At 44.0% G+C, this 26,441-nt stretch overlaps 1 protein-coding gene across 1 annotated transcript in view; it reads left to right on the top strand.

Moving 5' to 3' along the window:
• ATRN (attractin) overlaps positions 1 to 26,441 on the top strand; it is a 170,323-nt gene that overhangs the window by 103,209 nt on the left and 40,673 nt on the right. Inside the window, exon 25 of the mRNA XM_065836240.2 lies at positions 19,870 to 19,931. Coding sequence (XP_065692312.2) covers positions 19,870 to 19,931 — 62 coding nt within the window. The remainder of the gene's footprint in view (positions 1 to 19,869; positions 19,932 to 26,441) is intronic.

The raw sequence follows: 26,441 nt of genomic DNA, 5'->3' as shown, positions 1-26,441 counted from the left end.
TCTGTACAACTAATTATTTTCACAGGCAAAAACCACTGACATAACACAGTTTAGTGCTCTCAGCTCTATTGCTTAACTCGGTTTTTCATTTATTACTTCAGTTCTTTTAGTCAAAACCTGTCCTGAAGCTTTGAGTACTGTTGAGTTCTTGGCGTTATTTCGTGGGCCATTTCTTAGGGAATGATGGGATCTGTGCTCTCTGCTCTCACCGACTCCAAACACCTCGAAACACTTGAGTTTTGTCTCCGCCTTAGTTGTGCATTGTTCATAACCTTGTTCCCATTTTCAGCGTCCTTGTCTTGAGTGAAACCTCTAATTTAGTTTTAGCGATGTAGCTGATTGTTTTGATCTCCCGTCTGTCCTTACAGCAAACCCTCTTCCCTTTCTGCTCTCCTCTCTTGTGTGGCTGAAACGTCTCTTATGATTGTGTTGATCGGTTGCTGAGGTCTAGTACAGCTTGACATTTGGCAGTTCTTTTTTTATCTCTATGTTACTTTCTGGCTTCTAAGATGTTGCTAATGAATCCTTTCCTCTCCATGATACGTAGACTCTTTAATTGTTCCTAATGTGCTTTTTGAGATTAGTTCTGAAGATACAGCTTTCACATAGTTTTGCATCTTTGACCTCAAAGAAATACTTAGATGGCTGCTTTCCCATTCCTTCTCTCCTTACTCCACTTGATGTTACTGTCTTATTTAATGTCTCATAGTTAAAAAGAGTGAATTTTGATTCTCTTACAACACTTACCTCGTTTTATCCTGAATTTAATATGACTTTACTTGTGTGCACTTAATCCAAGGTAATTTTACACCACCAGCCCTTCTTAATGTCCTTGTTACTTACCAAAACGAAGTCTAAAATAGCATCAGCTCTTACTGGTTGGGAGACTTCTTCTGTGAAGAAGCCTGGTAGCAATAGCACATCCAGGAATCCCAGAACCCCCGAATGTGAGGGATTGGAAGGGCCCTGGAAAGCTCATCCAGTGCAATCCCCCCATGGAGCAGGAACACCCAGCTGAGGTTCCACAGGAAGGTGTCCAGGCGGGTTTGAATGTCTGCAGAGAAGGAGACTCCACAACCTCCCTGGGCAGCCTGGGCCATTCGCATATTTAAATGGCACCTCTTGTGTTCCAGTTTGCACCCATTGCCCCTTGTCCTATCATTGGTTGTCACCAAGAAGAGCCTGGCTCCATCCTCCTGACACTCCTCCTTTCCATATTGATCCCCATGAATGAGTCCCCCCTCAGTCTCCTCTTCTGCAGCTCCAGAGCCCCAGCTCCCTCAGCCTTTCCTCACACGGGAGATGCTCCACTCCCTTCAGCATCTTGGTGGCTGCGCTGGACTCTCTCCAGCAGTTCCCTGTCCTTCTGGAGCTGAGGGGCCACAACTGGACACAAGATTCCAGGTGTGGTCTCCCCAGGGCAGAGCAGAGGGGCAGGAGAACCTCTCTGACCTACTGACCACCCCCTTCTAACCCACCCCAGGTACCATTGGCTTCCTGGCCACAAGGGCCCAGTGCTGGCTCATGGTCACCCTGCTGTCCCCAGGACCCCCAGGTCCCTTTTCCCTATGTTACTCTCTGATAGGTCATTCCCCAACTTATACTGCAACCTGGGGAAGAGAAGGCTCTGGGGAGACCTTATTGCAGCCTTTCTGTGCTTAATAAGGGGCCAATAAGAAAGATGGGGACAGATTTTCAGCAGGACCTGTTGTGATAGAACAAGTGGTGATGGTTTTAAACTACAGGAGAGAGATTCAGGCTGGACATGAGGAAGAAGTTGTTGTCCCTGAGGGTGGTGAGAGCCTGGCCCAGGTTGGGCAGAGAGGTGGTGGATGAAGCATCCCTGGAGACATCCCAGGCCAGGCTGGACGGGGCTCTGAGCAACCTGAGCTGGTGAAGATGTCCCTGCTCATGGCAGGGGTGGCACTGGGGGAGCTTTAAGGTCCCTTCAACCCAAACTGTTCTGTGATCCCTTATTTCACTGCATAGAAGTTCCTGTGCTGTTTGGTTTAGTCCTTTAGGGCAAACTGGCTCGTTAATTAAAACCCCATGTTGCACTACGGCCAGGATGCAGAACTGCTTCTCTTATCTCAGAGACTGAACCTCCTACAGTTTTGCTTGTCGCAGTTACGCTATTAAACTTCTTCTGCAGCTACAGAACATGCTTCAATTTCCCTTTTGCAATCAGTGTGTTTTTAATATAAGGAATCTGACGAAGTCAGTGAAACTGCTGCTGCCAGACGGCTGGAAAATATTCTCTCCTTTTCTTTGTGTGCGTCACCTTGCAGCTTATGCATGTTGGTCTGATCCTGCGCAGTGCAGCACGTTTAACTGGTATTTTGGGGGTTTTTTTGTTTGTTTGAATATCATAATAAAAAGTCACTGTAGCTACACACTCTCATCCTGGCTTACTTTCAGTTTAGACACAGTGGATGTCTCTAAACAGAAGTTAATGTATATATGAAACAGAGAACTTAAGAACTGTGGAGCCTTTACTGCAGAGCAATTAATCTACAATCCACATTATTTCTTTGTCATATTAGCAACTTGATTCTGAAGTCCTTGATTGAAATCTGTCTCCCTTTCTCTCTCTTCTTGCCTGTTAAAATCTGGGCTTGGAGAGTATAAGTGCTCTTTGTGTTCCAGATACCCCTGTCCCTGCCAATGCCGAATTCTGGCTTGTTTTTATTCCTTCTCGCTCCACCTCTCTTCAAAACCACTTCAGTTAGGTTGGTTTTTATTTTTCCTGAAGTATATTGCTTTAGAATGTCTTTCCCTGCCTGCTCTAATGACTCGAAGTGATTGTTTTGTGAAAGAAAAAGCTACAAAATGCAGAAAGCCTTCAAAATCCAGCAAGCTGCTTCCTGATACCTCTTGTCCGAGTAGCCGGGTATGAAAGCTGCGTCGCGGAGTTCACTAAACACCTTAACTTGCCAGCCTTTCCATAAACCCCAGGTAAGGTCCTGTCGCAAACGTGGTGACATTTCCATTCGCTCTGCTGACAAACTCCATCTGGCACGGCCGCGGTGACTTTAAGTGTCGTGCAAACCACAGCTCTTCCCCTTTTCTCCTTTCCCTCTTTGTCGGACGTTTGCTTTGTTATTCACTGAAATACATCTCAGCTTAGAAAAGAGCTGATTATTTGCAATCTGTAGCTATAGGATATCGCAATAAGACGCAAGGAAATTCAGTGCAGAAGCTTTCGGAGGGCGACTTTTCCCGGGTTTCAGTCCAGCCCTAAGTCAGCTCGCTTTGGTTAATGGTGAGAATTTGAAACTCTCTTTGCTGCTTGTGTGAACGTCAGCAGTTTTTAACACCATTTAAACGAGCGTGTTTGTACCTGGAGCACATTCCAGCGGGTCCCTCTCCTGAATGCTCAGGGGATGAAAATTAGAGTTGCTAATATAGCTAAATTTCCCCCTTTTTAATGGTTTTCTGCTCCCTTACGGCTTGCTGTTGACTGTGTTTTCTACCACTCACTAAATATAAACTTGTTTTCTTGTCTTGTTTCATACCCAAACTATTGTTTTCATTAACATTCTGTGCCATTTGAGTTTAGGGTTTTTCTTCTCCCAGATTCACGGCCCTCACTACAAAGCCTTTTGCATTGATCTCTACTTTCCCAGTATATATAAGATGCCTAGAAGCTGATTAAGGGAAAAAACACACTTTGTAATTGTATCATTAACTGGCGATTGCCTCCTCTCTCTCCCCTCGCATTGGTTGAAGTATTTTAATTTGAATGTGCTTAAACGTTAATTATGAGCCAAATGCTTCGAGGAACAGAAAGAGGCGAACGAATTTTGCAGCCTCTTGCATACAAAATACACCATTTGCAAAAATCCTGCTAAGATATTCACCATCCAATGTTTGCTCAGCGATTTGTCGTCTTTTTTGGCTTCACAGAAGCACCACGGTGACCACGTAGCATCTCCGCACGTGCTAATGCAACATTAGACCGCTTATGCTCTTTGAGGGCTGAAAGTATTTGATAACGGATGGGGAATTTTTGTGTCACTGAAACTGCTGCTTTCAACTCTCATTTCTTAAAGGCTATGGTGGAAAATCGCTAAAATTGCTTCTTCTGTCCATGTTTTTTAGTTTCTTAAGCTTCTGCTGTGGGTTTTTTGTGGGTTCCTCCAGCTGATTGATGTCAGGACTGGGGGTCTGTGCAGTCTCTCCCATAGCTTCATTATTCCTTTCTGCACAGCACGTTAATGCACTGCAGACAGCTTAATTCACTCACATAATGCCTCGTCATAATTATTCTCGATATTTCAAAATACGCTGTTTACCGTGATGGGAAGATATGTTGAAGGCTGAAATGGTGAATGTTGAAATGATGCCTAATTCATCTGCTGAAGCTGAGAAGGGTGAACCCAAAGCTGGAGATAATTCATCTCCCTTCGACCGATCGCTGCTTTCCGAGGAGCTGCCAAAAGTTCAAGCGCAGGAACCGTAATAAACAGGAGACCTGCAAATTAAAGACGGCCTCAAACTGGGCTGTAATTAAATCAGCGTTTTGTTGGGTGCAGGACGGGGTGACTGTCACTGCTTGTACAGAAACCATCCCAGGGAATGAAACGTAAATGCTTACGTGCAAACCTCTTGGCCGATGTTCTCTTTAATGAACTCCCTTCATTGGGGCCCTCCCGTCGCTGCCATACATTGCTTTATGTGAACTTACCGCTGGTGCAGACATTGCCAGGACGGCTGTGGCCAAGTTTTGAAGCACAAATGCACATTTTTAGTGCTCTGGTTAAGAGCTGCAACTGCTGCGACCAAGTAGGATTTCAGATATCTATCTGGGAGTACGAGTCCTTCAGAAACGACGCTTTCTTGGATTCAAATGCTTTGTATATTAGAGCCGTGACTACTAATTTTGGTACGTTTTTATGAGCTTTTCTTCGTTCCTTAGTCGTTGGTCTAAGGGAACAGCCCGAGCTCTGTTTATTCCCACGCATCAAGGGATTTCTGCTCCGTCTCTCATTGCAACCAAAGGGTTTGCTCTGGGATTGTGTTCTTTTTGCTAATGGTCTCCTTTGGCCTATAAACCACTAATTTACAGTGATACGCTGAAAATCTATGTAGGAATGTAGGAGACCACGTGCTCTTCACAGGATCACAGAATCCCAGAAGGTCAGGGGTTGGAAGGGATCTGGAAAGTTCATCCAGTGCAATCCCCCCATGGAGCAGGAACACCCAGCTGAGGTTCCACAGGAAGGTGTCCAGGCGGGTTTGAATGTCTGCAGAGAAGGAGACTCCACAGCCTCCCTGGGCAGCCTGGGCCAGGCTCTGACACCCTCACCATGAACAAGTTTCTTCTCAAATTTAAGTGGAACCTCCTGTATTCCAGTTTGAACCCATTGCCCCTTGTCCTACCATTGGTTGTCACCCAGAAGAGCCTGGCTCCATCCTCCTGACACTCACCCTTTATATATCTGTAAACATTAATGAGGTCCCCCCTCAGTGTCCTCTTCTCCAGCTCCAGAGCCCCAGCTCCCTCAGCCTTTCCTCACACGGGAGATGCTCCACTCCCTTCAGCATCTTGGTGGCTGCGCTGGACTCTCTCCAGTAGTTCCCTGTCCTTCTGGAACTGAGGGGCCACAACTGGACACAATATTCCAGGTGTGGTCTCCCCAGGGCAGAGCAGAGGGGCAGGAGAACCTCTCTGACCTACTGACCACCCCCTTCTAACCCACCCCAGGTACCATTGGCTTCCTGGCCACAAGGGCCCAGTGCTGGCTCATGCTCACCCTGCTGTCCCCAGGACCCCCAGGTCCCTTTCCCCTACACTGCTCTCTAATAGCTCATTCCCCAACTTACACTGGAACCTGGGGTTGTTCCTGCCCACATTCCAGACTCTACACTTGCCCTTGTTCTATTTCATTAAATTTCTCCCCGTCCAACTCTCCAGCCTGTCCAGGTCTCTGATGGCAGCACAGCTTCCAGTGTCACCACTGCTCCCAGCTTGGTGCCATCAGCAAACTTGCTGATAGTGCACTTCTTCTCATCAATTTGGCTTTGTGTAACTGGCAAAAACCTTGTAAATGTGGATTTTCCTTAAGCCAGTAGGTATTTCCTGGGTTAGTTCATATGGAGCCCTGTGGTGCTGGTGTCAGCTGTATTTCGGAGTGGAGATGAATTCTAAACTAGACTGAGATTCTTCTAAGGAATGGCTGATCAAAGCGATTTTATTTTCTCTTATACCGAATGTGGCTCTTTAATTGGGAAACAGTAGCCAGAATTTTGTGAAGTGCCGGGAATTACATTCCTAAAAAGACATCACAATCCTCAGACAAAGCTCTCGCTCTGATCTTTGCCGTCGTCACTTCAGTGTTTCATGGTTCTTGTGTCCAGCAGTGTGTCGATACGGAAATTCTCCCAAGTTCTCATGTTTCAAAGGAAACCTCCTCCATTCAAGCAGTTTCAGATTAAATTTCTTCTTCTAAGACTCTTTGCCCATCCTGCTATTTTCATTGGCAACGTTACCCATAAAACAGGTGGTCTCCATTAGCGTGAATCTTAATACCAGCTTCAATTAAGCTTTAGTTTTACTCGCTGTTCGATGTTTGACGTGGTTCGGGAGGTGGTTGTTTTCTTGTTGGTCTCAGCGATGGACGACACTTGGATACGGCCAAGGAAAGCTTTGGGGTGCCCTTAACTCCTGCCAACTGAAGAACACAATACCCTTCCACTTCAAAACAGAGCTGGAGAGATGCCAGACCCCACACTTCGCTTTCTTCCTTTGTAATTTTAGACTTTGCACCTCTTTAAGGTGCCATGAATCTTGGGGTGATGTTCTCTAGGGTCATCTTTTGAGGTTTACGGCTAAACTAAAAAGCTTTGATAACGCATGGGGTAAGAAAGAGCGAAGAAACCCTATCACGGTTCCAAAGCAGAGTCTGTAACCGCCTCTAATACCCTGATTTGTCTCTGGAGGAAACATTAAGGCATTTGATCCAGGGCATAAATATCCCCGAGGGCTGGACACGGCCCCTGGGGGTTTCCAGCCTTTCTCTAAATTAATGTCGCTCTGTAATCAAAAGCCGCTGGCTAATTGAATGAAAGCTCTCAGGAAGGGTAAAGGGAAAGAAAATATGTCTTTGTTGTGAGCCAAGGAGAATAAAATACATATAGATAGGTAGTGATTGCTTTGATAGAAATAATTACGTAGGCTTGAAAGCGTTCAGAGGATGGTGATCTCAGTAGTTTTCCTGCCAGGTCCTCAGTGTGGCTTTAATGAGGAATAGATGTAGGTGCAGAGATGGAATCACCCTGGGCTCTCTGGGACCCTTCTGCTCCAAAATGATCTGTTCTTCTGCTTCTGAAAGCCACAGAATGCAAAGTTGTTTGCTAATGATGTCCTTTGCCTTTATTTAGATACAACTGCAGGTGTTTCTGAGCTTCTCTCTCCGCGGTGAGAGGTTTGCTTTAAACCCAACGATGAAACGTAAATCAGTTTGTTAATCTGATGAAATCTGAAGGTAATTAGCTTTAGAGACGTGCAATTACAGGCTGGTTTTTTTCAGCACAGGCAGACCGGCATCTTCTGCTGGGGATGGCGAGACTGGGAACACAACAGTTAAATGAGACCTTAAAACATGAAACAGCTGCTTCCTTTTTATCTGCTCCTGCCTTCTTATTTCTGGCATCAACCGATGACATTTTTCTCCTTTTAGAAGTCTCATATTAAGCAGTATTTTTGTTAGCAGCTTCTTAAATCATTAAAAAGCAGGATTTCTCTCAAAGACAATTAACCCTTGCTAGGATGTGTTGTAACTTGGTGCCTTTTTATTGGAGGTGTTGGTTTCTGCGACCTTAAAAATCACTCGTGCTAAGTTTTCCCCAATTGCTCTATTTCTTCTTGCATGGGTTTTTTATCCTTTTGCCCAACCGCTGGAATCTTGGGGGTTTGTATCTACAATTTGAGCTACACTTGGGATGAATGGCAGTAACTCGCGTGTCTTGGTTTACGAGGTTTATTGTAATGTGTTCGTATAGCATTGGAAATCTGCTCGTGCAGCCGTTCCAAAACTTCAGCTGCATATTTAACTAAAGTTATAGGAGAACAGAGAGATGTAAACTGAGGCTCAGATTTAATAATACCAGGCGGCTTTCTTAGGATGAGGCTTTTTTTGGATACGAGGGCAAGACGCGTATGGTTTGTCTTCCTTTTAAAGAGGCCGCTCTCTTTATCTTTTAAGATGCGTGGCTGGAAAGCATCATATAAAACAAAATCGCAAAATTAATTTTCTATGGAAGCAAAGTCCACGTTGGTTAGTTAATTCCTCCTGAGTGAGGCTGGAGGTGACGATTTGCTGATATCTTATAGCTGCTGTGCTTGTGTGCTGAATTCCTCTTGAAATACAACGTGCCACCGCCGCATGTGAACGTGAAGCTTGAGTTCGAATATATTTCAGCAAACGAGCAACGTGGGCCATTGCTGGGAAGCTTTTCCAACCACCAAAAGAGCCAGATATATTTCCTTAGACGGAGGCTTATTTAAAGAGTCAAAAGAACAGCAAGCAGAGTTAATGAAGAGGAGGAAAGTGCAGTGCCAATAAAATATCAGTATGTTCAAATGTAATGGTAGGTACAGCCTGGCTAAAACACGGGGGGGAATATCTCCTGTGCTAACGCAGGATGACAAAACTTAAACTCCGGGCTTAAACTCTGCCAGGGGCAATTGAGGCTGGAGATGAGAAAGCAATTCTGTGCAGAGAGAGTGGTCAGCATTGGAATGGCTGCCCAGGGAGGTGCTGGACTCACCGGCCCTGGAGGTTTGTAAACTGAGATTGGCCATGGCACTTAGTGCCATGATCTGGTCAATGGACTGGAGTTGGACCAAGGCTTGGACTTGGTGATCTCTGAGGTCTTTTCCAACCCAGTCCGTTCTGTGAACCCAAAAGGCTCTGGTGTATTAACTGACAGACGTGAAGACAGAGCTGCCAATAACAGCTCTCCGAGTTAAAAAGAAAAGAGAAAAATAATATCCTGGAATGTCTAAAACTTCTTTTTCTCTCACTTCGTTTCCTGACTTTGTATTATTAAGATTTATTATTTTAGTGTATTGGCACGTTGTGCTCACAGAAATGTGTTGGCAGGAGTGTGGACAGTTGGGTCAGAGCCTATCGCAGCCCTAGGAAATAAGACATTTCTGGCATGATTGGGGTTTTTTTTACTGTTTTTTTCTAAATCAGTTTATTGATTTTCTTTTTTTCCTTTATTACAGCTGTCATATGTAGTTATTTCTTAAAACACTCTGTTTTACATCCAAGACTTAGCGCCACCCTGATTCTTATGCCTGGACCCAAAGTCTCTTGAAATGTGTGTGTATTTTGACCATGGGAATTGAAATAAATCACAACAAATCAATTTGTCACTTCAGTTCTTTTACTGGCAAGTTTTTCACGACCAAATGATGAAATCCATGTTCTAGAAAACCTTCAGCAATAGATGGCAGCTACTTGTCCTTTTTTAAATGCTAATATATGAGCTTATGTATAGGTTACTCCTTTTTCCCTCTCCAGCAACACTGTTTTTCCATGTTGAGATTTCTTTAACACAAAATCATGGCCCAGGCTCTCAACGAATAAAACCTTGATGAGGAAAACAGCCCAGCCCGTGATTTCTGACTTCGTAGCCCTTTCAAAACCGATTCTGCGTAAGGATCAACCCTTTGATCAACCCCTATATTCCCTCACACCCCCCACGCTCCACAGCATAAGGTTTCCTTCCAAAATACATGGTATTTATGTTGGAAACACAGATCAGGCTGCCAGTTCCCCAGCTCACGGAGAGAACCGCATTTATTAAAGCCTTTTATTCCGTAACTACCCTACTTCATTTAAACAAATCCTAAAATGGGTTAAACGGGGAATTAATGTGCGAATCTTCGGTTCTTTTTTCTCTCCTTTGTTGAAAATTAAGGGGTTTTAAATGGATTTATTTATTCCTGCCACCTGATGTAGTAACATGACACCAGATTTGAAACATGTGGCTTCGGTGTTGGACGGTAATGCGAGAAATGTTGTCGCTAAAAGGCAATTTTGTTTGATTATTCATACATAGACTTATTTTACTTTGAGCTATAGTTTCTATATATCTAATATATAAATATATATACTTATTTTACCACTTTATTTCATTAGGGATGAAATTAGACCTTTTGCAATACAGGTCGATACACGTTTGAAATCTTTTACCGCTTTTGATGCTTAGAAATCACGGTTTCCTCAGCAAGGGGACGAAGCTTTTTCTCTACCAACACCATTGCAACACCCATCTCCATCTTGCATATTTTCCCAGTGTTTTGTCTGATCAGAAGTGATGCAAGACATAAGGTTTTGCCCGTTTCCATCTGTCAACTATTTTACAGCCTTAAAAAACAAATTGCTAATATGGATTTAGCTGCTTTGCCCTTCATTCTCGATTCCCGCTTGTGTGCTTACATTGTAAACTCTTTAGGAAAACAACTTTTGGCACACAAGTGGTTGCATAAATCTCGTCTTTCTGCTGGACTTTTAGGGTTTGAGCTGGCGTGGGCCAAAGCTTTAATGTTTTCCATGCGAAACTCTCTGTAAATAGTCGGTGTGCTGAGGAAAGTAACTTATCCTGCACCCAGATGGTGTCGGATGCTTCAGAAACGCAACCGAATTCCTCTTAACGGAGTGAATCCCTTACCTGCATTTCATTTAATAAGCAAAATCTCTTAGTAAAGAGTTGTTTTTCCTCCGGTTAAACATTTCGAGGAGAAATGGCACGAAGTTTTTGTGCCATGCTGGAGAAGGTAACTTGCTTAGAGGTTGTGGGATAAGAACAGGCAACACACAGAATTGCTCCAAGAATCCCTTTCCAGGTAATTTCGACCAAAGCATGGGTGGGACTGGATGAGCTGGGATGGTCCCTTCCCACCCAAACTATTCTATGATCGCTTTCCTATATTATTTTACCACTTTCTTATGAATTCCAAGCATAAAATTTGCATTCAAAGATATGTAGCTGGACACCTCAACAATACTTAGATTTTGGGAGGCCAGTAAGTAAAGGTTTCTGTCTGCCATCAGTACGCGAGCTTGGGAGTCTTGACCATTCGATTCTGTTTCCAAACCCTTAAAATACTGTGGAGTTTCTTTTCTGTCACTGAATCTGTGGTGCTGTTTACTGCTGGAAGTGATTAATGTTGTCTTTGTCTCCAGTTGATGATAGTAATTTCCCTGAACTTAATTGCTGTTATCATCAAACACACTATTTTTAACACCACTCTTAACAGTGAGTTATTATGTGAAAATTCACCAGAATTCAACAACAAGAAATTGGAACGAGCGAACAACCGTTTTTGGGGACGTGGTTTAGCGGTGGACTTTGGAGCCTTGGTTTAACACTTGAGCTTGATGATTCTAAAGGTCTTTCCCAACCTAAACGATTCTAGGATTCTATGAACCCAAATGAGGCAGGATTATTTGGGTACCGTGCTCTCTACTTTGGGCAGTTGAAGCTTGGGGGAGTTGCAATGGACCTTGGAAGTCTTCTTCTCCATGGAAATCCACCTTACTGAGCTTTTAATGATAACTTGGCAATCTCAGCTTGTTGGATCTTCTCATACTCCAGAATGCTTCCTCTTCATTACATCTTAGAATCAGAGAACAGTTTGGGTTGAAGGGACCTTCCCAGCTCCCCCAGTGCCCCCCCTGCCATGAGCAGGGACATCTTCACCAGCTCAGGTTGCTCAGAGCCCCGTCCAGCCTGGCCTGGGATGTCTCCAGGGATGGTTCATCCACCACCTCTCTGCCCAACCTGGGCCAGGCTCTCACCACCCTCAGGGCCAACAATTCCTTCCTCATGTCCAGCCTGAATCTCCCTCCTTTAGTTGGGCAGAAGGTCAGGGTTGAGGAGGTGGGATTTCATTGTATTTATTTTTACATTTTAATTTGCTTTCGCGTTTTTATTCTTGTATTTATTTTTCTCTCCTGCAAAACGGCTCCAGTAGCCCCCAGTTACCTTCCCACTCTTGCATGGCCATTGCCACCTTCAGTGTGCGGACAGGATGGAGAGTGGATCCAGCAGAGATCCGTGGGGATGGATAATCTTCAGTTTTAAAGCATTTCCCTGACATTCAGAACTGAGTTTTATCCAGCCGTGCCTCAGCTTTCTTGTGGCGTTCGTTAGTGCGTTACCGTAACGAGTAGATGCACCGGGTCCGATCTGAGATCCCTATTCCTATTATGGGAATTTCCAGAACATCGTTTGCTACCGCACTGTAAATTTCGATGAGCGTCACTATTCAACACCTGGCTCTTCATTGAACCAGCACCTCCCGTTCGTCAGGTTTGTGTGGTAATTTTTCTGATGCAGAGAAATGGGGGACTAATTCCTCAGTGCTATTTTTAATTTAGAGGCAGCTATGCCCATGTTTGCTCTGCACAACAACCCAAGACATAACGTATATAACTGGCATTTCTGAACCGACTGCTGACTGCAGCCAATTAGCTGAGAAGTGACAATTTGTGACTGCTGCAGTAAGGCGGCACAGTATTGGAATATAAATCCATTTCCATCTCGGCATAAGTTCCAAAGTGAACTAGTTTTTATATTTGCACAGTTATCAAGTGTTTGTGCCATAAAGCTCAACGGCTTAGTTAGTATTGCAGTGAGTGAGGAGCGGCTCGTTTATCTCTTTCATTGGTCCTTCATGCAGGAGCAACGCAGCTCATAGGAGTAGGTGTGAAAAATCAGATTTTAGTGGGGATTTTTATTGTTACTTGTTGTAGGATGTAAATCTGAGGATGTGAACCTCTTAAGCTGCACCGAGTTGGCCAGAAGTTTTTCTTCTACAAAATAGAAAGCAGCAGCCTGAGTGCGTTCAGATGCAAATTGGGTTTTGAGCTTCCGATGAGCAACGAGTAATTCTTCGAATGCAAGCAGGAACGGATCAACCTGGGCTTATTTCTGGGACTTCTCGTTGATCTGGACCTTTAGCTGTCAGATGAGCTGGTGTTGCAGCGATGGATGATTGTCCCCTACTCAAATTTGTCATCTTTCAATAGAGCATCACATCTCCCAATGTCCACATCTGCACCATCACGTGTGTTACAAACTCTCTGGGGTCAGAGCTTTTCAACTTACAATTAATTACTGTAAGACCCTTCCTATTTTCAAACTTGTGGCCTGACTTTTCCATCTAGAAGATCTTTCTCTGTGGAACACGTTGTTCCTGGAGCTCTTGAAGACTTAGGAGTGTCAAGACACCCTAAATTTTCTTCCTAACATCAAAATTTGTGCTGCAGTTTTGCTGTTCATTTAAGGTAGATCCATGGTGCCTCTAAAGAGGGGATGTCCTGCTGTCCCCATGGTGTGGCATCACGTTGCCCATCAGTGCCGTGACTGTCACCAGGTTATGGACCCACCTGAAATCTGGCTCAGCAAAGATCAGTTTTCAGCCACACTGGGTCCTGTGAGCTGGTTTGCTACAGGAAATATGGGTACAAGAGGTTAAAAGGAGGATGTGGAGGCACATTTTGGGCACCAGCAACACCTCTTGAAGGGTTAAAATCATGGTGTCATCATGGTCTGTAACAAGCTTTGCTTCATTCCCTTCAAGATGCAAATATCCTTTGTTTTTTTTCAATGTATGTGTCTTGTTCTGCACTGAACATAAACCCTGCACAGAGACAAGGAGGTGCAATGCTTCTGTTCCCTTTTGGAGATTCACCATCCACGTTTCACTCTGAAATTTGTTCATTCACTAGAACTTGTATTCCGTTATCCATTTGATTAAATTGCCAAACTGTACTTGGTGGATCTGAATGCAGATGGAACCACAGAATCATTTTGGTCGGAAGACACCCTTCAGATCGAGTCCAGCTGTTAACCCAACACTGGCACTAAACCATGTCCCTAAAAACCTTATCTAGCTGTCTTTTAAACCCCTCCAGAGATGGTGACTCCACCACTGCCCTGGGCAGCCTGCTCCAATGCCCCACAGCCCTTTCCATGAAGAGTTTTTTCCTGATACCCAGTTTAAACCTTCCCTGGTGCATCTGGAGGCCATCGGTGTCTTCGTGCACTGTAGGTGTTTAAGGTCTCATGATGAAGATGATGGAGGCTTAGTAGAGCTGTAATTTTTCAGGTGCTCCTGTAAGAGACACGTACAATATCCAGCTGAATCACAATGTGTCCGGTGTAAAGGAACGATAGGCACGTATCACAGAACCCCAGAGTGTCAGGACTTGGAAGGGCCCTGGAAAGCTCATCCAGTGCAATCCCCCCATGGAGCAGGAACACCCAGCTGAGGTTCCACAGGAAGGTGTCCAGGCGGGTTTGAATGTCTGCAGAGAAGGAGACTCCACAACCTCCCTGGGCAGCCTGGGCCAGGCTCTGACACCCTCACCAGGAACAAGTTTCTTCTCAAATTTCAGTGGAACCTCCTGTGTTCCAGTTTGTACCCATTACCCCTTGTCCTAACCTTGGTTGTCACCAAGAAGAGCCTGGCTCCATCCTCCTGACACTCCCCCTTTCCATATTGATCCCATGAATGAGGTCACCCCTCAGTCTCCTCTTCTCCAGCTCCAGAGCCCCAGCTCCCTCAGCCTTTCCTCACACGGGAGATGCTCCACTCCCTTCAGCATCTTGGTGGCTGCGCTGGACTCTCTATTCCTCTATTTTCATGTCCTAATCTGTGACTGAATCCATAAATGATATCTGAGAAGTAAGCAGATGCTTCTTTCTGAAAAGCTGTCGTGAGAGCTAACGTTGCTGAGAGAAGTTGAGAGACACCAGCCCAAAAAGGGTCATCAAGTTCTGCTCCTTCTTTCGTTTGCCTCGTCCCTCGGTGAGCTGGGTCAGCTCAGAAATACCACCAAAAAGCCCTTTGCTGCTACAATGAGCTCTCTGCTGGCTGAACAACTTGTCTTGATTCATGAACGATGTTCACATGAAACAGCAGCAGCACGTGGCACAGCCAGGACCACCTTTAGGTGGTGGAGCTGGATTGCCAGATGGGCTCGTTTTTTCCTGAAGCTTCACCACTGATGCTGTTGGAGTTGGCTCATTGTTCCTGCTGAGTGGAGAACACCAAAAATGGGTGTTTTGCTGTGTGTTTCACCAGGACACGTTGTGTTTAAAGGTGAATTGAACCCAGGAAGAGCAGAAGAGCGCTCTTCCCCATCCATCGCTATTGCACACAGCAAAATGAACATTTTGATGACTTTGGCATCGCTCAAGAACACTTGAAAGCCATGGGGGATGGGACTGGATGATCTTTCGAGGTCCCTTCTCCTCCCTGGCGTTCTGTGATTTGTTTTTCAGCAGGTCCTTTGAAGGAAGTGCAGGCACTCGGCATTCAGGCCACGGCACCTTGTTACTGTTGTTGTGTTCTCCAAGGTCAGATCGAATCCTTGCCTCTAACCGTAAAAAGAAATAAAAAAGAAGGGAAAGCGGAGGTGCTGAGGAAGAAACAGAGTAAGATGTACATAAAAGTCTTGTTTGGCTGTTGGCTTTATCTCTTCGGAGCTCCCAGCCTTTCTGTCTTTTTTGTTCATTACCTTGGGAGCTGGGACTGTATTTAAATAAAAAGCAAAGCGCCCTGAAATCTCTGCAATTCCCCTGGTTTTCCGTGCTGTGTGGTCCCGTAGACTTGTAAAACACGAGCGCCGTAGCGTTCTCCCCCCTGCTAGGGGAGGTTAATTAATTTAGCAGTGGGGACCCTTTTGCTATCGTCTGAATTCACAGCGAGCTCCCAGCTCCGGCAGCCGGCTTCACGTTGCTCCTTCGCTCTTGTAGTTCTCCAGCTTCCTGAGTTAATTAGGCTGTTATTTCTCTCTCCTTTACAGTTCTATTCTAGGAGCTTGTCCCGCTCAAACTATAATTTCCAATTTCACTTTTTAATATGAAGCAGAGTTGAAAAGGAAGGCAGCGCTCGCGTGGATTGAGTCGCTTTGTGCGATAGAGGAGAAAGCCAAAAATACAGCATCTAAATAATCCGGAATTGTTAGCAGGGAAAGAAGAGCTGTGGAAACAATCATTTCTGTGTTTGCTCATGTTTTCTCAAGCATTTAGGTACCCAAAATGCTCCACATTCTGTTAGGAAAATGCCATGTTGTTCTGAAATACCGTCATGAAAATATTGCTCTGGATATTATGAAAATGCCGTAAGAAAATGTTCTTCAGTGTATCAGCGGTTCTTCAGTTAACGAGTTTATATTAGGAGTACTAATATTATGCATAATACTAGAAATTATTTGGGTTTGGAGAGAGATTTGCCCCATCGCTATTGTGGCCAATATTTTGCTTCTATTTCTTTACCATAACAGTTGTGTCCAGCACAAGTGGAAGGAGTTATATTGTCATGATTTACCTGTAATTCTCTTAATTGCAGGAAAGTGAAAGGAGTTACTCCAGTTTCTTTCTATATTTAATGCAAAATCATTTCTACAGAATTTCTCCATGGCTCGCGGATACATTTTTCTTTGTGGTATGTGAAATTCAGGTAGTTTTTAATGAGTTGAAAAGAGTTGTGAATGAAAGAACGGAGGCTTAAATGATTTTAGGTAGGGTTGCGTTTACTGACTTAAGGTGAACTTGTTTCAAAATACAAAGTTGACTCCGCTGGACCCATTTTTTCACGCAAAATTATTCTATTGACATTATTGTCTAGTTTCCTTTCTCTTGGAGCACAAACTCAAGTCCTGATGCAAACCAAGTCCTGCTATGTAATTGTCTTCAATTGTCAAAATTGCTACCAGTCACGAGTTGTAGTTTAACTCCAGAAGTATTTTGATTTTGAAACACCAACTGTTAGTGTCATCTCAGTTGGGTGCACACTGCTTTTTTCCTTTACACAACATATTTTGTGGCCAAGTATTTCACCATTAACTCCTTTGATATGTGATAGGGCAACAAAGATGCTGAAGGGAGTGGAGCATCTCCCATGTGAGGAAAGGCTGAGGGAGCTGGGGCTCTGGAGCTGGAGAAGAGGAGACTGAGGGGGGACTCATTCCTGGGGATCAATATGGAAAGGGTGAGTGTCAGGAGGATGGAGCCAGGCTCTTCTGGGTGACAAACAATGGTAGGACAAGGGGTAATGGGTTCAAACTGGAACACAGGAGGTTCCACTGAAATTTGAGAAGAAGTCACTTCTGGTGAGGGTGTCAGAGCCTGGCCCAGGCTGCCCAGGGAGGTTGTGGAGTCTCCTTCTCTGCAGACATTCAAACCCGCCTGGACCCCTTCCTGTGGAACCTCAGCTGGGTGTTCCTGCTCCATGGGGGGATTGCACTGGATGAGCTTTCCAGGTCCCTTCAACCCCTGACATTCTGGGATTCTCTGTGTTTCTGTACTCATTGCAAAACTCTTGTACTTTTAAGATATTCTTGGGTCAATAGAGGTAACCAGATTTTCTTCTTGGCTTAATATTTTATGCTAATCAATCGATAAAGAGAGTAAAGCTCTTAATTATACATTTTTATCAGTCCAGCTGTTTTTATTCATCTGGAAAGCGGCCAAATTTGTTTGACGCTTCAAATGATGCGGCATTAGGAAAAGTATAATAGGCCGGGATGATTTTTCAGGTGCCTTTTCGTTTGAGATAAACAGGAGCTTTACGATCGTCTCTGGAATCGACGGAATTAATTCTCTCATCTGTTCTAATCTCAACTACTTAAGGATCCTTTGAAGGACACGTATGTTCGGATTGATTTAGTGGCTGAGCCGAAGTTCTGCTCAGGACCTGGAAAAGCATCTCCCAGAGGTTTTCCTGCACTTTCACTGCTTATTCCTTTGCTACAAAATGAGGTTTTTTGAGAATGGATAAATGAATCTTCTACCGTCATTTAAACTTAATTAAAAATCCATACCGCTCAGAAATTTGTGCCGTATCTTTCCTGTATCCAGAGTGAACATTCTGCTTTTAACAGCTATTTCTAACCAAGCTTTCTATGTAACTGAATTAATTAAATCCTGCGTACAGATTATATTAGGGGAAATTAAGCTCTAAGTAAGCAAACCATTAACAATTACGCTACTAAATTGCCTGTGACACGGATTGGGCAGGTTTAACAGCATAAAGTGTTTTCAGCTCGTGAGAAGTAAATTGCACAACCCAACCTTGGCTTTTTTGCTTTGAATCCATATACGAGGTACAAATCCTCAGTTGGGCTTTGCAAGAGGAAAGCTGCAATCCCCCACTGGGAAAACATTCATAGTGAAACAAACCCACATTTCCTTCTCTGTTTTACTTCTTTCCTCCTAAAAATGAGCAGCTCTTTGGTAACAATTTAGAGATGAGTTCGCAGTCTCATTAATCTTTCATAGAATCTATCCTTTTTAATATTTTTTACTTGATTTTAATTTCTTCTTATATCCTAATTAGACCAAGCTTTGCTTTCCATCACAAGCTGGTCCTAACGATGGTCTACACAGAACTGGCCCGTTGATGGTTTCTTTGTGCTTCTGATACATAATAAGGACTTCGCTTTGAAATGCGTCTTTTTTAGTCGGCCAGCATCAGAGTTATTCTCACACCCTATTTCTATATACTGAATATATTACATGTTCATATTTCAGAATGTGATATTTTAATAAGTGAATTATTTGCCTCAAAGACCTGCCAGAATACGCGAATATAAAACCACCTCAGTTACCATACCCTTGAGTTCTAAATCACGCTCACTCTCTTATTTTTCTCCTCAGAAGCGCTTTATAAGGACAAAAATCGGCAAGAAACTGTGTTTTCTTGTCTTGAGCGCTATTGAGGTCACGAGCATCTGGTCTGCAGGTTTCAAGTTGTGCTTTCCAGTGCAACAGAACTAAAGGAGCTTTCAACTTAAGAGCATCTCAATGTATTTATAAGGAAATTGTTGTAGCTTCTGCACCGAGTTCCAATGGATATTTAAAGCGAATGTGATAATAGAGCGGAAATCCAAGGAGTAATCGATTTTTGCGTATATTCATGATTTTTGGCATGTGGCTGTTGCAGCAAGATTTGTAGTTATACTAATGCTACCGCAACATGGAGTTGATTAAGGAAAAAACAATATGCCTTAAGTGAGTTCATTATCCGTGGGAAGCTTTTATAGGATGTACAGATTTCAGTTTAGCTTCCAAATAAATTCATGAAAGAGTTAAAATCTGGTGTGGGGCTGAGATTGATAGGCAGAGGAAATAGGAGGTACCTGGAAAGAAGCGATTCCCGATCTGCGGAGCCGCCGTCCCTCGACCGCCCCCGTTCCGCTGCGCTATTCCCAACCAGGCTCCCTAATCTTCCTCCAACCACCTCCCCGTTTCCTGTTCGCTTCTTCCCTCCGTTTCCCGTCCAAAATGTTGGGTTGTTTTTCGCTTTTCCCTGCAGTTCGAGCTGGATTGCAGGGCAGCGAGTTAACATGAATGCCACCGCTGTTTTTACAGTGTCCATTATCTTCTGTGTCTCGTGCCTTTTTGCTGCTCTTGGTGTAAGTTACTTATCCGAGGAGGTTTTGTTGTAAGAATATTGTTGGGATGGGAGCATATATTTGAACTTATCAATGTTTTACTGTGGGTTGCTGCATCTACAATAACTAAAATGCTTTATTTTTAGCTCCGTGAAACTTTGCAGTTGAATTTTTTCAACTAGTGTCTTATCCAAGGCTTCTCCTTGAACGTTATTGGGATAGAGAGATGTTACTTATTTAGCGTTAATTATTGGGTATATGCTTTCAAAATAATGTGACATTTTAGTTTGTTTTCTTTGCCCTCTGAATATCTTTTAAAAACAATGTTCCCAAATGTGAATTGACCGCTTATCTCATTGTGATTTTCTAATCCCAGCAACAGTGCGTCTTATATATGAAGTTTATTTTCAGTGAGTAATAGAAAGCATTTGCTTTTGTTTTGCAGATTGCATTCTCGCAGCACAGCAACTTTATGGACCTGGTACAGTTCTTTGTGACTTTTTTCAGGTACTTTTCGCTTAAAACAGATAAATGTTTGTCCTTTAGGAAGATTCTTGTTTTCTTGTTGTGGTTTCGCGGTTTTGTTTTCTTTAATTAAACATCCTGTATACATCACAGCCTAGAAAATGGAAATCATTACCGTGTTTAATTAGGAATTATGTTAAGAAAATTGCCTGTCCATCTTGCAGATGCATCTTGTCCTGTACATGTGGGGGGAAAAGGCTTTTTGAAATGGAGAGATTACTTGTAGAGTGCTATAGAGGACACATGTTGAGTTACCACATCGTACATATAACGTGTGACTTAGAGGAACTGCGGATATTCCCACATCATCAGACACAAATCATAAATTAAGTGATTTTGCAAAGAATTAAGCGTGGACTTATTGCAGACTCTTTAAGTAGCGCCTTTAGATTTTAAACTGAGCTCTGCAAATACGTTAAGTGAAATACAAACGTGTTCCAACACAATTGAAGCCGTATACCCATCCATCCCTTCTGAGCTGCTTGGTGAAGTGAATTTCTTAGTGCGAAGCAACCCGATGGTTCCCCAGGAGTTGGAACCAACAGAAGCAATTGCAAGACGTGTTTCCTCCTCCATCCTCAAAAAGAATAGCCCCAAAAAGAGGTGAAATGTCTCCCGAAGCACAGCAGCCCATCTCTTGAAGTTTCAATATTTAATCTATTTTAGGAACTGCTAATAGTCCATAAATACAAAGCAATACTTGATCAATAGGGAGAACTCCCACAGGCGGGGTATACGTGTCTGTTTACTTCAGATTTTACGACCTGTTTTAAAGCAGGCAATAATATGCTCCTATGGAAATGAGGAGTGGCAATAATATCTTGCTTTAGATTCCATGCTGAATTTAATGAAAGCAAGGAGCTCCAGATGGGTTCTTCAGACAAGTGGCTTGTGTCATATATTTTTTTAGTATGTAGTTTTTACAGAGTAGAGTGTGGTTTAATAAATTCCAGGTAAACACCAGGCTTGAACCACCACATTGCTTCCATTGATGTGGAGTAAGTGTTTACTCCTGGATCAGCCTTTGTTGTGCTGAATCCATCGCAGTTGAGGTCTTCCCTAAAAATCTTTGTGGTGGGGTCATTACTTACAAGGAGGACTAATAGGGGAGCAGTTGGTTCCTTTTTAACAGCATAAGGTCAATCTGCACTTCAAAAATTATCCATTAGTTCTTTACAGACCCAGATCCACCTGCGTATGAATAGTGGGAAGCTCTTCAGTTTGAGTGATTCTTCCAGTTCCATTATTGGAAGAGAATCAGTTTGAAGCAGAAGAAGAGCCCAGTTCTGGAAACACATAGACTTTTAAAATAGCTGTAGATCTTAAGGCATGATAATAACAAATTAACCAATGGATGAGCGGTAGAAGATGAGCACGAACTGATGATGTTTGAGCAATAGGACCAGAGGAAACGGCCTCAAGTTACACCAGGGGAGGTTGAGGTTGGACCTGGGGAACAATTTCTTCCCCAAAGGGCTGTGGGGCATTGGAACAGGCTGCCCAGGGCAGTGCTGGAGTCACCATCCCTGGAGGGCTGGACAGACGGACATGAGGCTCTCAGGACATGGGGCAGTGCCAGGGGTGGGTTAATGGTTGGACTTTATCATCTTGAGGGTCTTTTCCAACCAAAACGATTCCATGATTCTGTATCTCAATGAACACATGCAGTTGAAAACACACGTCCAAAATTGAGGCAGATTGAAGGTGATCAGCATTGATTTTCCCTCGCTGCTATCACATGGATCTCCTTGAAAAGTAACGTAATATTACTTAACCTCCTAAAATGCCAAAGGAATAAGAATGTGTCTCTTTGGAAGAAGACGGTTTATTGGTGTTTTCCAACCAAACGTTTATAACGCTTTAAAAATTCTTCGATTCTTTAACTGTAACTACTGCTAAGTTCCTCTCCTAGGGTTTTATTTTACAGTCACTATAATTCGCTGAATAACCAGTGTGTTGACAGCGTGATTCATCTCTGCTGTTTGTATTGAAACGCTTGCATTTTTAATGCTCTGGGGTCCATTTCATAATTACAGTTGAATCCAAGTTAGGCCGTAAATAAGTAACATCTGATAGCCCCGTGATGTTAATGAGATCGAGTTGGCTGAAAATTTGCACGCTAAGTAGAGGCAATGAAAACACTTCTGCAAAGCCCAAAGACAGTTGGTAAAACCACCTTTGAGATATAGGCCACCTCTAAGCTAAAAACTGAGATACTCAAAGAATTGAGATGTGTCACAGATACAAAAAAAGGACGTGTTTAGAATGATTTTCTCCTATCATGTTCAAGGGTCTTGCTTTATGTTGCCATTCTGTGGGGGATGTTGGCAAATGTTCTGTGCTGGTGATGCTGTGGCACGTTGCCTTCTTCTAGAAGTTGCTCTTAGACTTTGCAACCCCATCCCAAACGTGTTCAGACTTTGCAACCCCATCCCAAGTGTGTTCTTCTGCCCTGCTGCTGGGTCAAACAGCTGTGCCTTGGGCTGTGTGGTGAATTAGGTTAGATTGGGCATTAGGAAAAGGTTATTTATGGTTGTTGGGCATTGGAACAGGCTGCCCAGGGCAGTACTGGAGTCACCATCCCTGGATGGTTGGACAGACGGACATGAGGTTCTCAGGAACATGGGGCAGTGCCAGGGGTGGGTTAACGGTTGGACTCAATGATCTTGAGGGTCTTGTCCAACCAAAGCCATTCGATTATTCTATTCTACAAACTATACAGGGAAACAAGGTTGGATCCTCATTTAGGGTGTCTGTTAAGACTCTTGAAGCTCCTTCTGGGTGGTGTTCAGCACAACATCAGGTGTGCAGCTCTGCCTGACCTTTCTTTATTTTGCAGCATATTCACATTTTGTTTTAAGCCAAGAAAGTGTCAGTGGATAAAATTTGGGTAGAACGGTGAAGTTACAGGCTCTTTAATATTGCATTATAATTGGAACTGGAGGAGAAATGATATCCTAACCATTGTTAACCTTTGCAAAGCTAAATGAATTGCAAGCAAACTGTGGGCTTCTTCTGTTTCCTCCTCTGCCTTTCATACCATAGCTCTTCAATTTACAAACCTTGCTGTTGTCTTTTGGCAGGTTGTTTGAGCTATTTTGACAACCTCTAGTAAACATTTCTATTAGTATCTGTGCTTCCTTATCTTCCAAAAAGTCTGTGTATGCCACCACACCTATATATAATGTATTTTTTGCCAGTGTACTTTTGCATATAGAAGATGTGAAGATATTTCTTACTTTGAATATTTTGCCTTCTAAACTCATCTTACCCACCAATGATGCTTTTTCTTTATTTAACCAAAAAAAAAAGTGCCTATGTATTTCTTCTCTGCTTTATTTGCCAGTTCTGTAGAGATTATAGGAGTATTAAGAACTTTTCCTAGTGTAACAGCCCTAAGAAATGAGGAGATGAAGGTGTTGGCCAACAGACTTACCTAAAAGGGCAGAAGTCTGAAGTGGACAACACTGAAGCCAAATAAGCTGTTGAGCTCTTCAGGGTATAAAAGGCCTTTAAACTCTATAAACCAGGTTTGCTGCCTTCAGGAAAGAAGCCGGGAGATGTGGTGGGGACCTGACAGCCAACATCACTTGTCCTCTGGGTGGGACGTGAGTGACATTGGCCAGCTGGCCAATACGTTTGGAATTTGTGGCTGTGGGACTGTGAATGGATGTGATTGATTTTTCTCTGGGGTTTTATTAAGTAGAATCACCTTCATCCTGGAGAAGAGGTGCTCCGGGGAGACCTTATCATGGCCTTTCTGGACTTAAAAGGGTCAATAAGAAAGATGGGGACAGACTTTTGAGCAGGACCTGTTGGGATAGGACAAGGGGTGATGGTTTTAAACTAAAGGAGGGAGATTCAGGCTGGACATGAGGAAGGAATTTTTAACACTGAGGGTGGTGAGAGCCTGGCCCAGGTTCTCAGAGAGGTGGTGGATGAACCATCCCTGGAGACATCCCAGGCCAGGCTGGACGGGGCTCTGAGCAACCTGAGCTGGTGAAGATGTCCCTGCTCATGGCAGGGGTGGCACTGGGGGAGCAGGAAGGTCCCTTCAACCCAAACTCTTCTGTGATTTTATTCTACGGTCTCATGCTGAGCGTTGTTACACTGATTTACCATAGACCTCTGATGTCTTCTGCACCTCCGTTGTGTCTCACGTGCACAGTTCACCCCATTCCTCGGCTGCCGCATGTCTCGTCTTTCACATCTGCCCAAGAAACGTCCTTGTAGGGGTGTTCAATGCTGACTCTCGTCCCCTCATAGTCTTACAGTGACTATTAGAGACGTGGATCTATCTCACAAATGCAGCAGAAGTTGCACATTTTGTGTTTTCATGGTCACACATGAAACCTCATTTGCCTCTAGTAAGGAGTGAATATCAAACATTGTAATTCTACTGTGGTGCAGATAGTTGGACTCATTTCTCAGAAAAACTTCAGAGCGAGCAGTATTTATCCCCATAGAACAGTCAGGCAGATGGTTTAACGTGCTGGAAGTGGTTTTTCCTGGCTGTGAACATTTTGAAATATTTGTGAACATTTGCCCAGCGTTTTCAATAGTGGGAATGGCCTATTGAAAACTATTTAGGACTCAACAGTTCAGCATCCACGACTTCCTTCTTTCCATCTTGTCCTCATCACTCTTCACTTTGTCCTCCACAATGGTCACACGTGGATGAGCGCAGTGAAGACTGTTTGGTCTCTCTTCCATTAATTAGTCCCATCATTATCGGTGCCCATTTATGCCTTTGGCCTTTAAAGTTTTCTGTGGTGTGATATAAGCACTTTGGGTTTTTAAACCTTTATTGAGTGGGATTTCATTTATAGCTTTGACACCTTAATTTAGGTTTTTGTGTGTGTCATGAAGCTCTTCTACTCAGTGCAGCTGATGGATACCAAAGAGCACTTGGGTTACCAGATAGAGGTGTCCATGTCAGGATGAACCAAGTAAGAACCAAGTGTAGAGTCTTACATTTCGGTAGGAACAGCCCCGGGTTCCAGTCTAAGTTGGGGAATGACCTATTAGAGAGCAATGTAGGGGAAAGGGACCTGGGGGTCCTGGGGACAGCAGGGTGACCATGAGCCAGCACTGGGCCCTTGTGGCCAGGAAGGCCAATGGTACCTGGGGTGGGTTAGAAGGGGGTGGTCAGTAGGTCAGAGAGGTTCTCCTGCCCCTCTGCTCTGCCCTGGGGAGACCACACCTGGAATATTGTGTCCAGTTGTGGCCCCTCAGCTCCAGAAGGACAGGGAACTGCTGGAGAGAGTCCAGCGCAGCCACCAAGATGCTGAAGGGAGTGGAGCATCTCCCGTGTGAGGAAAGGCTGAGGGAGCTGGGGCTCTGGAGCTGGAGAAGAGGAGACTGAGGGGGGACTCATTCATGGTTACAGATATCTAAAGGGTGAGTGTCAGGAGGATGGAGCCAGGCTCTTCTGGGTGACAACCAATGGTAGGACAAGGGGTAATGAGTTCAAACTGGAACACAGGAGGTTCCACTGAAATTTGAGAAGAAACTTGTTGGGGGTGAGGGTGTCAGAGCCTGGCCCAGGCTGCCCAGGGAGGTTGTGGAGTCTCCTTCTCTGCAGACATTCAAACCCGCCTGGACACCTTCCTGTGGAACCTCAGCTGGGTGTTCCTGCTCCATGGGGGGATTGCACTGGATGAACTTTCCAGATCCCTTCCAACCCCTGACATTCTGGGATCCTGTGAACTCTCCATGGATGTCTGACTGTGATTTGTTTGGCTGTTTCTCCTGAGTTGAGTTGACAAGGTGACCGGGTTAGTGCAGAGACCACAGAAGAGGAGAATGGAGTCTGCAGGACCAACACTGTGCTTGGTCCCACTCATAGCTACAGCCTGCTCAGACATCCCTGCCTTCAGAGCAGCTTGTTCTCCTGCCTGAAAATAGTATGAGGGGGAAAAAACTTCAAAATAGAGGTCAAAATAACACTGCTTTCCCTTCCAGTTTCATCGTGTGTCCCATGGTGTGTTCACTTAAAGCTTCTAGATCCACAACATGACTTTTTCCCTTTATTTCGTGTTATGCCCTTTGTGGTTGTGCTGGTCTTGTGTCCATGGAAGCTGCCACTGCTCTGCAGGGTGTCAGATAGGTTGTGCTGGCCAATAATTAGAGTTTTCTAAAACAGGCACCAAAAAATCACCACTACATGCCGCAAAAAAGGTGGGTTGTTGCCTATTAAACCTTGGTGCCACCTTTAGCAGAAATATAAGGTCATTTATCTGCAGATGAGACCTGTTGGTTTGCCGTGGGCTGCAGAGAGCTATTGGGTAAAGACCAACCGTGCAACGCGCGCACTCCTGGCTTATGTACTTGTTCCAATTATTTCTGAGGTTTAATGCATCGAGTACTTAAAAACGTGTCCTGTAACTCTCCGGCATATTAAAATTTGCTTTTAAACAGCACTTAAATAGCTTCCAATTCATCAAAATAATTTGGGATGTGTGTCTGGTAATCATTGCAGTGCTTGCTGAA

This window comes from Patagioenas fasciata, chromosome 4 (assembly GCF_037038585.1).
Source record: "Patagioenas fasciata isolate bPatFas1 chromosome 4, bPatFas1.hap1, whole genome shotgun sequence".
Lineage (NCBI taxonomy): Eukaryota > Metazoa > Chordata > Aves > Columbiformes > Columbidae > Patagioenas > Patagioenas fasciata.
The sequence above is the reverse complement of the archived record's forward strand: the minus strand, read 5'-3'. Positions and strand labels throughout refer to the sequence as shown.